This window comes from Verticillium nonalfalfae (genome assembly GCF_003724135.2).
Source record: "Verticillium nonalfalfae strain VnAa140/NRRL 66861 chromosome Unknown scaffold_8, whole genome shotgun sequence".
NCBI lineage: Eukaryota > Fungi > Ascomycota > Sordariomycetes > Glomerellales > Plectosphaerellaceae > Verticillium > Verticillium nonalfalfae.
The window spans coordinates 358,106-370,181 of record NW_021167233.1 but is presented as its reverse complement, the minus strand read 5'-3'; the positions used below and the strand labels follow the sequence as shown (position 1 = coordinate 370,181).

The window sequence follows — 12,076 nt, the reverse complement described above, 5'->3', positions numbered from 1 at the left end:
TAATATAGACTAGTGGTCTTAGCTTCTATATATTTCAGGAAAGAACCCCCGGGGTTAATATACTCACATTTGGGGTTTTGAGCCAGTTCGGCCTGCAGTCTTCCGTAATATGCCGTTGGCGAGGCGTCGAGATGTCACATCGCGTGCTGCGAGGCGTTTGTCAAGTTTCAGCTGAGCCTATCCGACAACGCAGAGGGTTGAGCTATTGTTGCGCCTCGCACCCCAGACTGTGATGGAATGGGGTGATCGTCTAGGCCACCTGATACCGTCCGCAGCCTTGCGCGATGGCGATAGCATGTCTGTAGGAGTTGCTTTCCGCTGGGACTAGGGTGGCGATTGACAGCGAAACAAGCTTCAATGCTCTGTGGCAACAAATAGCACCATGCGCCCTGGATGGCTCGCCCGGGTCTGCAAGTTTACAATCCATCACTGAAAGTATTCTCATGCTTTACATTTTCATAATGAACTACCTTCTTCTTCCACTTTACGCGACCATCGCCGTAATCATCCCCGCCGCCTCAGCCTCGCGATCCGCCCTCCGCGCCTCACGGGACTCGGTCCAGGGACGCAGCTTTCTGTGCCCCGTCGTCTGCGACAACACGTGGTGCTGCCTGACGGGCCAGACGTGCCAAGAGAGCAGCGACGACGACGCGCCGTACGAGTGCGCCGACCCGCTGTTCGAAACGACCGAGTCGGCCTTTGCGCTCGTTCCCCTGAGCAGGCAGATCGAGTCGATCATTGCGGAGAACAGCCTCTTCCTCTCGAGCCTGACGGCGGAACTTTCGCTGACGTTGACGTTCACGCCCATCACCACGCTGCCTGATCCGTTCGAGCCGACCACGGTGTCTGCTAGACCGGTGATCACTGAGTCTTCGATCCCGCCTGTCACAACTACACGTCCGACGTCGACTTCGGCGACAAGCTCTTCGACGCAGGATGACCATGACGCTACGAGAACAGGCGAGACGAGTGTCAGGGCGATATCCACAACGTCTACTGCAAGCCGTGAGATGTCGATATTGTCCGAAATAACGACCACGGAAACTGAATCAACTACAGGAACTATCTCTCCGAGTGTAGAGAATTCATCATCGTTGGTTGCCTCTACCGTCTCGGAACAGAGTGGCACGGTCACTTCTACCCGCACGGCCTCCATCAGCACAGAGACATCGGCGCTGTCCGGCCACGTGACGACGACCTCAAGTCAAGGTGCCGCGCCGACGGCGCCGTCACAGTGGCAGCACGGAATGGCCGTCGTCGGGCTCGTGATAGCTGCAGTACTCTAGGTGAAGGGGAAAAAGTAATCACGTTGAGACGGGAATATAAGCAGTGACTGGAGCTGACTAGCGGAGGGTTACCAAATCTGTGGAAGGCGGGTGTGAGTATGAAGATCAGCGGACACTTGTCCGACGAGAGTACAAGGAGTCGGAGTGTAATGTGTTATGAGATATGCCCTGCTACGTGCGACAGACGCCAGAAAATGACAGACATCTGGAATGAGACGGCTCTTGACATTGGCGGACTTGGCCACGCCGCAATCTGAATTCACCAAGCCGATGATTTTCCACCACACACATCAAGACAAGACATTGTTTTGGCAGTTGTGTCAAAGGCCTGCTCATATATCATCAATTAGAGACGCTCGAAGGTCAGGCCAGGGTTATTTGATCATCAAAGGCACATCAATCTTGCAGGCCATGGCAGACACAGACAGCTACTCCCGGTACTCGCCCGCGAAAAGCGGCTCGCCCGGCTCCCCGTTCATGGCCTCCCAGACGGTCCTCGGCTCAAGCTCCAAATCCCTCTCCTTCTTACCCCCTTCCTTGGCCTCCTTGATCTCCTCGAGCGCGTTCTCCCTCTCAAGGGCGACTGTGAACCTATTAGCTTTATGTTCCTCGATCCGGGGAAGCCAGATGCGGCACTCACCATGCAGGAAAACGGCGGTCCTCTTGCCCGAAAACAGAGCATGCGGCACGTTGGTGATGTTGTCCGAGTTGGCGTCGCCAATCGCGTAGACGCCAGGGATGTTCGTCACGAGACCCTTGGTCTGATCGGCGGCAAGACGGCCGCCGTAGAGCGTGACGCCCATTTCCTCGCCGACATCGGACGCCTGCTCCGAGGGCCAGCTCGACAGGAAGGCGGCGCGCTCGACGGGCTTGCCTTCGGGGAACTCGACGCTGAAGAGGTCGGCATGGGCGACGGACGGCAGGCTGGGGTCGTGGTCGTCCGCGTCCTCCTTGAGGCGGGTGAGGCGTTCAATGGTGCGGTTGTCGACGGTGACGTTGTGGATGTCGAGGTAGATGCGCCAGTCGGGGAACTTCTTCTCCGTGGCGGCCTGGGCGTCGGGTGTATCGGTGCCGTTGACAAAGGCCACGACGTCGGCGTTGAGGGTGATCATCTCGCGCACGAGGCCGGGGACGTCGGCCAGCGGGGCGAACAGACCAAGGGGCTGGTCTGCGTACTCGTGGCCGTCGCACCAGGGGCACCAGTAGATGCCCTTGCCCCAGGCCTCCCTAATGCCGGGCGTCGCGGGGAGGATGTCCCGCATGCCGGTGGCCAGAACAATCTTGCGGGCGCGGTAGGTCTTGGAGGCGCCTGTGGGGTCATCGGTCAGGACTTCGAAGAGTGTGTTGTTGTTCTGCGGCTCAATCTTGGTGACTGTCGCGTTGACCATGGAGACCGTCTTGTAGTGAGCGATCTGCTGGCGAGCGGCGTAGCGGAAGTAGGCTGGGCGGACGCCTGATGTACAGATTAGAAATGTGTATCAGAGAAGGAAGAGGAACCGTACCATCAAATCCGAGGACATCGTGCATCTGTCGCGTGGGGTCGTTGCGGTACACGCCCGAGTCGATCAGCAGCACATTACGGCGGACACGGGCCAGGCCGCTGAGGGCCGAAAGACCGGCAGGACCGCCGCCGACGATGATGGCATCGTACTCGGTGGCGCCGGTGCTCGAGGCTACCTCGAGACCGGAAGCAGGCACAGCAGCACCTAGGCCGAGGGTGGCCAGGGCAGTCAGGACGAGGGCATTACGGAACCACATGATGCGAGAGCGAGGGAGTCGTCGGAACGGGAGCGAGATGCGTGAGGATTTCCGAACCGCTCACCAGGGAGGTAGGCGGGCATTATAAAGACGAAGAGTCCATGCGTGGATCACAACATGCTAGCCGGCTGATCCCAACTTCGAGTCTGTAGGACACAGGGCGTGCAAGGACGGCCAAGCGTGCTGGAATGGACCGTGATCGAAATGAGTCGTGCAACCCACCCGAGCCGTGTAACTGAGACTAGGGATCCATTGGACAGCGGACTCTGCGGTTCGTCCCGCGTGCTTGTGTCGATCGCGACGCGTTGGCCGAGACAATGCCCCGCATTGCAGTCTGCCGCGAGACAGTGTCGAGTGCACCGACATTGGGCACATGTCCGTGGGAGCCTTCACGACGCCAGCTCTGCATTTGCATTGACCGGTCAGGCTGGGCTGAAGCTGGCGCTCTCTCGTCATTGGAGCCCACGAGGATGTGTGCTCGAGGGGGATGCCAAGTGGTCGTCGCCCCCCGGCAGTCTGTGCAATGGCGATGAGGATCTGAGTAACGACAATGTTTTGCCAGAGCAAGCTGCATGACGGGTGGCCATGCAAACACTCGATCAGGCCGCCTGCATCGTCTTTCGGATGGATCATGATAGGACGGCTGTGGTGTGTGTATCGGAAGACATCAATCTGGTCGGAAACGGCTCCAGGGTCCCTATGTTGGCAGTCGGCAGGTCAAACACTGTCGGTCATGGCGCATGGAGACATGGCACGCCATGTCTACAAGCTGGAGTCAGGCGTCGAAGGAGGAGGCATCTGAGTGGCCATCTGCACACACCGCTTGCCCGTGGGCAGCTTCAAGTCGGGTTAGCCGTGTGATGGGTCTCAACCGGCGCAAGGATCCGTGGCAGCTGGCGTCAAACGGGTCTTGGGGAGTGACGTGGGTGGGCAGAGCTGGCGGTGGGAAGTGAGACGTTGAGATTAAGATGGTGATGTGGTGGAGACGGCGGTGCCTTGTGCTTGGCTCGTGTTGTTTTGGCGTGAAAAACGAGCAGCCACAGCCAAAAGCCTCAGCCACTACTGAGCCTTGGGCGCCACTGAGCCTCGGGCGCCAGGCCACAGGGCCACGGTCGGCCATGGCGACTCCGAGACAATGCACTAGAGGCAATCACCACTTCACCCGAACATGCACAGCACAGCATAGCATAGTACAACATCATCAGGCGAACTCCTCTCCTATTCATCCCTTCTCGACTAGCACATCATGAACCCTTCTCGGTCATTCGTCAGGAACACCGTCATCCCGACCAGCAAGCCGAGCTACCTACTACCAGAGCACCATCATTTCCATGGCGCCTCCTCGGGCGGATCAACAGGAATCCGCCCCGCGTGCTCCGAGTCCCACTCCGTGCACATGCACTCCCGAACCGTCCAGTCCTTCGGATTCCAGACAGGCTTGAGGCACCGCGGCACCTTGCCCTTGGGACAGCAGATGTAGTCGCACTCGGCGATGGCGTCCGGCGGGCCTTCCTTGCCGCGCTGCCGGCCAAAGCACTGCAGCATGATGTTGACCGTGCTCTGGCACGTCACCGTGTCCCAGGGATCAGTCTCCATGATATGCCCCTCGACATCGAGGCAGCGCATGTTCCAGTAGTCCGATTCCTGGAAATCAATCTCGGCGCAGTGCTTGCAGTGGCAGCGTCCGTCGGTACAGCTGAGCGTGCGTCGCTCCCCGCACTCGGCGTAGTCGCAGTCGGTGTGCTTGCTGCACGTATGCCCGAGGCACCGGCAGCCAGGGCCCGCATTCTTCTCGAGGGACGACTTGGTGTCTTTGAACACGCACACGGGTTCCTGCCAGGCGTAGTCACACTTGACGTCCTCGCAGTCGGATTGCTTTTCGCAGTTGTTGACGGCATCCAGGTCGCATTCGCACGATCCCGAGCCCGCGTCAGCGCTTCGACGCGTACATTTGGCGCCGAATTGCTTGCCGCAGCGCGTGCGGGCGCAATCGTCATCTTGGAGGCATCGGTCACCCTCGTCGCTGGGCCGTGCGCCATCGGCAGGTCGGTCGTAGTAGCAGCCGGCGGGTATGTCGCCGTTGTCGTCTCCTGCCTTGTGGCGCTGAGAAATATCTTTGATGCCGGTGCCGCACCAGCCCTGCTCAAAAAGAGAAACGCGTTCGAGGTTGATGCGAAGCCGCTTCTCGTAATGAGCCGTGTCATCTTCACGGACATAGGCGTAGGGCGTGTACTGGAACGAGACAAGGCCGTGCCATGAACGAAGAGAGCCCCCGTACAAGGAGCTCGAGAGCGAAACTTGTTGCTCGTAGAGGTGGACGTGAATGTCCTCTTCCCTCAAGCCGAGCTCATCACGGAGAGTCGTGCGGATGCTGTCGACTTCGGTCGGATACTTGGCAGTCTTGGTGGCGTTGGCTGCTTGCGGGCTGACAATGGCGACGTACACAAACTCCTTGTTGTCCGCGTTGAAGTGGCCGTTCTCCGAAGTAAACTCGGCGAGACCTGGGTTCTGGGTACCGCCCTTGTCATTCCCGTCTTTCAGAAAATCTGTAACCATTTCCTTGAAATATTCATCCTTGGTGCGATCGGGCTGAGCTCCCTTGATGGCATCGCCTTCGGGTCCAATTGGGATCGAAAAGGCCAGAGCCTCCCAAAAGTGTCCGAACCAAACGCCAGCAGGCGAAGCCACCAACACAATGGTACATCCCCAGACCGGAGGTGCGCCGCCGCCCATCGGCAGCACGTTGCCTTGTCCTTCCGAATTGATGGCAAAGTCATAGAATTTGCTTGTCGACCAGAGCTCCAAATTGCTCGAGTTCGTCCTGCCGTACTCGGGACCAGTGGCCTCAATGTGCTCGCGCATGAGCCCCCACCAAAGATCCTCCTGCTGACGCCAACCGGGACGGTACTTGCTGGGGTCATCGAGTTCGAACCCAAACATCGAGTCGTGCGTCCAGGCTCGGAATGGCTGGTCTTCTGACGTGTCTGCCGCTTCGACGCATGCCTCGCAGGTGCCGCCGCATAGCCTCTCAGGCAGAGGACAAGTCGGCCCTGGAATGACCTCTACGCGGGGGCTGTCCTTTCGCTTGATGCCGTCGCCACACCATGAGCGATGAATGAGGACCCGTTCCTCGAAGCGAACGATGAGCTCCCTACCAGTGCCATACGTTCGGACATTGGTCGTTGTATTCTGCTCGCCGGGGGAGAAGTGCCATGAGAGGAGACCTTCCCATCCAACGCGCTCGGTTTTGTTCTTGTCGCTGTACACATCGGTGTGGCGGTCATAAGGGATAATGTTGATCATGTCCTCATTCTGGAAGCCGAGCTTCTCCATCTCCTGTTTAACACCCTCAATGGCATCGCGGATGTAAGGGCGGTATTGAGGGGGCGAATCTTTGTCATTTGACCCGTCTGTATCACGCGGCGCCGCGATGCCCACCCAGACAAACTCTTGCTCGTCGACGTTGAAGGGCATGCCGGGCCCGGTCAGGAGTTCGAGACCCTGGTACCCGCGACCGCCGTCGGAGATGAAATCGACAACACCTTCCTTGTAGTACTCCACTTGGGCTTTGGGAAACAAGCGCTCAATGTCGTCGGCAGAGTCGCTGAAGAGGCCGAGCGTTAAAGTCGGGACCTCCCAGATGTGCGCAGTCCAGACGGCTGAAGGTGAAGCGACGACCAGGGCGAGACAACCGGCGACAGGCACGACGCCGCCCATTCGAGGGACTTCATACTCGAGCAAAGTGTTGTCTTGGTCATAATGGAAGAGAGCCAGGGAGCTGGTCGAGTAGTGTGCCAACGTCGTGTTCTCGGCGTCGCGCTCGATGCCGTGAAGAGCACCCCAAGTCGTGCAAATGATGTACATCTTGCGCCACCAAGCCTTCTCACCGCCCTCGCCGGGCCAAAAGCCTGGCCACCAGACCATGCTCGTAATGATCTCTTGCGCGTTTTCAGGAAGCGTGGCCCCAGGACCCTGACGTTTGCTCAGAGCGAATGTTGCGCCGCCACCTGCGTCAGGCATGGCATCGTCGCTATCACTTTCGGAGGGGTCATCCATGTCGACATCGCTGTCCGAGTCTTGGCCAGGGTTGAAGCGACTCATACACTCGTCGCATCCGCCACATAGGGGAACAGTATGCCGCCTTCGCTGGGTATGGCAACCATCTGCGACATCCGACATTTCCACGTCCTCCGGGGTTTGGCCTTCAGGCACCATGCCATCCCCACACCATGACTGGCGGAAGATGATGGACTCTTCCCAGCGGATGACAAGCTCTTTGGCCTGGCTGGGGATGACAGGAGGTACGCCGCTGCCTGTCGGCTGGGCAGCTGAAGTCGACGTCGTGACGGTGGCGGAGCTGGTTGAGTCGCCTCCACCAGGGCCGTACTGCCAGGACACCATCCCCATCCACGGTTTCCAGTGCGGTGTGCCTTCCGCAGCCCACTTCTGCAGCTTTTGGTCGTCGGACAGATCCCAGAATTGGTTTGCAGGCGCCAGGGCCGACTTCGGGGTACCAGAGTTGCCAACGTCGTAGAAGATCTGCTGGATGATGTCTTCGGGGAACATGCAGTCCTTCTTGAGAATCTCGACAATGGCGGCAACAATCTCCGGATAAGCAGCTGCCGTCTCCGGCTCAACGTCGTCGTCCATGACGGTGATGATGTAGACCCGCATCCATCGGAGGGACTCAAAGTGGAAAGGCTGACCGCGGGCCAAGGCACTGTCACAGAGACCCATTTGTTCGTCACTACCATCGTCACCGCCGTCCCAGCCCTGAAGCAAGACGTCGCGAATGTACTTTTCAAAGTAGAAGCTTTGGGGCATGTCGTATTCGTTTGCGTATTCTTCAAAGGCGAAGCTGGGGATTTGCCACATGTGGCTGGTGAAGATGCCCCTTGGAGACGCCACGACGACGGAGGTGCAGCCGCGAATAGGACCGACGCCGCCGCCCTTGGGTTCATCAACCGGTTCTCCATCCAAATTCGTTTCGCCAAAATGATCAATTGTTGTTGTAGAAAACTCCTTCATTCCAGCCGTGTAGTCAATCTTGGGCCCATTCTCGAACGTGAGCTGGAAGGTCTTCATCCACCACTCCAGCCGGGCCTCGCCATTCTTCCACGTCTCAGGATCGGTCGGCCGGTTGGCCAGGATGACATCTGCTGTACCAGGGCTCTGTCGGCGAGCGAATTTATTCGTGGCGCTGTCTTCTGATGGGTTCTCCGCAGGCTCAGCCTTGACGTCCGAACAGCTGCTGCAGTGACTTGGGCTGCACCTTGACCTAACACACGTGCCATCTTCACGAGGCTCGAATCCGGGGATCGTGACGTCGAAATCTTGCACGCCTTCAGTCTGTCGTGCTGCCAGACTATGTGTCGCCAAACTCTGTGTCGCCAAACTCTGTGTCACCGAACTTTGTGTCACCGAACTTTGTGTCGAACCCGGTTGTCGATTACGACACCACGCCATGGACGCGAGGACCTCGTTGCGGAAGCGAATGACCAACCGTTGCGACTGGTTCTCGCTTCCTGGGCCATATTGCCACACGAGGAGGCCGTCATACCACTCGGTCCGGAAGTTATCGGCATTGGAATCGTCTCGTTCATCGACAAACTCCTCCCAGTCTCGACCGACTTGGGAGTTTGGTCTGTACGGTGTGACGTGGATCATGTCGAACGGCACGCCGCCCTCCGTCTCCATCTGTCGTTGAATCTCTTCGATTTCCCATGGAGAGTAAACGTTGCCCCATGGATCTGCCGAGGTGATGATCCAGGCCCCTATGAAGCCGGCGGCCTCGGGATCTAGAGGCTTGCCGTCTCCCATCAGCCCCCACAGCCCGGGGTACCAGTCGACCTGGGCGTCGTCGCCCGTGGCTCCCCGGGCCAAAAAGTCGGTGACGCGCTCCCTGAAAAGAGCTTCGGGACCCATGGGATACTGTTCGCGGTCCCGCTCATCATTGTAGTGCAGATTGGGGGATTGCCAGATATGGTTCGTGTAGACACCCTTTCGGCTCGCCACTACGATCATGGTGCAGCCCCATACTGGCCCAGAGCCGCCCCCGATACCGGGCATGGGAGTGCCGCCGAACAAGCGAGGCGGTTCATCGAAAGCGACAAACATGCTGGCCGAGGCACCGGGAACGAACCTCCAATCAGGGTCGCTAACGTAAAAGTCGCCGCCATCGCCAGCACCATAGTCGGCGACGATGCGCCATGCCTTCTTCCACCAGTCGGCCGCGCCGTCTGGCCAAGTCTCGGGAGAACTGACGTCTTCGGTGAGAATGGCATCTCCATCTCCAGTACGTCGAGCTTGGATAATGTGCTTCTCGGCTGCCGAATCGGGATCGGTGGTACCGGGCAGACAGGCACCGCCGGGGAAGCCGCAACGGCCTGGTTCGCAGAGGTGTGGCGGTTCCGTGGACGTGGGCGTAGCAGTGGCGTAGGTCGTCGCAGTCTTCGTCGGTGGCTTGGAACAGAGCCTCTTGGTCTCGCAGGCGGCAGTGAAGCAGCTGGTCGTGAGAGCCTCGGTCTGGATGGTGCCCGAGCGCGTAATGGGTTTCACAGTGCAGAACTGCGAGCAGTGAGGGGCGACGGTGTAAGTGACGGTGCAGGTGGCTTCGTCCTCGTCGTCGTCATCATCATCGTCGTCGTCATCATCGCGGTCATGGTCTTTGTCGTTGTCTTGGTCGTTGTTGTTATCGTTGGTAGTACCGCCGTTAGTACCGCCAAGAATACCGTCGATGTCGGGATCGATGCCCCCGATGGTGCCGCCACCTCCGCCATTGCTACCACCGCCTTTGCCGCCCTTGCCTCCCTTGCCTTTACCATCATCATCATCATCGTCGTCGTCGTCGTCGTCGTCGTCTCCTCCATCGTTGTCATCACTGTCATCATTATCTTCTTGGTCATCTTCACCATCCTCTTGCCCCTGGCCATCAGAGCCGTCCGAGCCAGACGGAGAAGGAAGAAGAGTAGAAGTCATGAGAAAAGCACTGGTTCGGGTCCCAGAGTCAATATCAGCAGGCGGCGAGGGCATGATGACAGGAGGGAACCCGGAACGCTCGGGGATTAGCGGCCCGTCAAACTCAGTATAAAGCAGGTCCCATTTCCAGCAGAGGTTGTAGCACCAGTACTTGGGGCTGCAGGTCCATCCTGGACGAGACGTGGGTATGACGATGCCATCGACCGTAGCAGTACGAGTGACGTCGGTCGAGATCCAAGTAATAATCGACGTACGGAAGGAACCGTCGGACTCGGTGGTTGTGGCAGTGATAGGCCAAGTCCATGTCTTCGAGTCGAAGTTCTCGGGCGGGTATGGGAAGAAGAGAGCATCGGGGTCTGTTTCAGGAGGGAAAAAAGGCCAAGGAAACCAAAACGAGCCGTCCTCTTCTCGTGGCCATGGAGGAAAGAAGAAACCGTTGTGTTCGCGAGGCTGGGGAGGGTACGGTCTGCCATCCGAGTCAGTGGGCCAGGGGTAAGGCGTGCCATCTTCGCTGGTGGGCCATGGCACCAGCGAACCATCAGCGTTGGTTGGCCAGGCGGACTGAACAATGCTGGCAGAGTCTGTGTACGTCGGGGTTGGGAATAGTGGCGATCCTGATGAGTCGGTAGGCCATTGCGTGGCAATTGCACCTTGGCTATGTGTGATTGACGGCTTCTCACCATCAGACAGGGGCGGCGGCGTCTGGCTCGGCATCGTGCTGACGGAGGGAACATTCGGGATGGGCATGACATTACTCATGCTTGGGGCTGTTGGAGGCGCTTCGACAACAACGGGAGACGCTTGGCCGAGCGATGCAGTGTCACTCAATGTTGTTCCGATATTGGTGGCAGGGGGAGATACTTTGCCACTGTCACGGACACTCTGACCAGACAAAACAGTGCTGGAGATGTCCTGACCATCCACACTGGCAGTGCTGACAGGATTCTCAGCGCTGGAAGGTCCATCGTGGGTGGATCGAGCAGAGTCGCCATTGCTCGTGGCGTGAGGCAAGGTGTCCGATCTTCTAGTGCGAGAGACTTCACCGTTCGAATCCTTGGATGTAGGTCGGCCACCAGTGACAAAGATGGGAGATTTGGAAGTCTTCTGGGTTGTAGGAACCCCAGTGTTCTCGACAGTATTGATTGTGGGGGTACCGCTCAAGGAGATCCTGATGGTCGTGCCCTCATTGTGATTGGGGGCATCTTCAGAACTAGTTGAGACATGTGTGACCGGAGAGCCCGAGTGGTCGAGCTCAGGGCTGGATCCATCAGGTACAACAGACTCGGGCTGAACAGTGGGCTCGGCTGCAGGGACATTTGAAGCAGTGGTCGAAATGTAAATCTTGATAGTCGTGGCCTGGCGCTCTTGGAGAGTGTGCACGGGAGCATCGTGCCTTGAAAGCACATCCTTGGGCGTGGCCTGATCGTCGAGCTGAAGAGATTCATCATTGGAAATCACGGCGTCGGTGTTGGACGTCGATTCAGGCCCAACAACACCATGAAGTGTAACACAGCCATCGTCGGTATCAGAGTTCGAACAGAGTTTGGGCGAATCATTGATGGTTTCTATAGAGGTTAGCTGTCGTTGGTTTAAAGAATGTGCGTCGCTGAAGCAAAGTATGGGCACAGGGGCTGAGATAGGTGGCGCATTGTGGCGCGCACCATCAAAGCGACAGCGGACCCCGTCATCGATGCTCCTAGGACATACCTCCAGATACAAACATCACAAGCTGAGTCAGAATCAGAAGGAGAAGCAGGGGCAGAGGCCAGTTGGGCCAACTCCCCGGGCGCAACCACGCCATCGAGGTTTCGGCGTGGGAGTATTGTGTGCAGTTGTAACCAATATCGTCAAAGGCCTTCAAGGGGTCTGAGATGCAATCGTGTTGAGCGATCTGAGGCTTGCAATCAGGAAGGTTTGGGTGATGTGGTGGAGTGAGGTAAGAAGAAGATATCAGCTGGATGATCAAGCCCTTCACTCTAGCAAGGCTTTCTGACTTGCGAAGGAGCGATACGTGAATGAAGTGAGCCGATAAGACGCCACAACTCCAACGTGAA

The 12,076-nt window shown here is 58.1% G+C and overlaps 3 protein-coding genes across 3 annotated transcripts; 1 reads left to right on the top strand and 2 right to left on the bottom strand.

Annotated features, from left to right (window-relative positions):
• Positions 1-461: 461 nt before the first annotated feature.
• On the top strand, positions 462-1,286 carry D7B24_008736 (uncharacterized protein; the record flags this gene model as incomplete). Its single annotated transcript, XM_028642821.1, has 1 exon — positions 462-1,286. One exon carries the CDS (start codon positions 462-464, stop codon positions 1,284-1,286), a length of 825 nt encoding a protein of 274 aa, XP_028498512.1.
• A 428-nt stretch (positions 1,287-1,714) lies between these two features.
• Positions 1,715-3,044, bottom strand: D7B24_008735 (uncharacterized protein; the record flags this gene model as incomplete). The annotated part of the gene is made up of 3 exons (XM_028642820.1): positions 1,715-1,869; positions 1,927-2,739; positions 2,789-3,044. The coding sequence occupies 3 exons, from the start codon at positions 3,042-3,044 to the stop codon at positions 1,715-1,717; spliced, it is 1,224 nt and encodes a 407-aa protein (XP_028498511.1).
• Positions 3,045-4,367: 1,323 nt separating this feature from the next.
• On the bottom strand, positions 4,368-11,745 carry D7B24_008734 (uncharacterized protein; the record flags this gene model as incomplete). The annotated part of the gene is made up of 3 exons (XM_028642819.1): positions 4,368-10,378; positions 10,703-11,587; positions 11,730-11,745. 3 exons carry the CDS (start codon positions 11,743-11,745, stop codon positions 4,368-4,370), a joined length of 6,912 nt encoding a protein of 2,303 aa, XP_028498510.1.
• Positions 11,746-12,076: the final 331 nt, after the last annotated feature.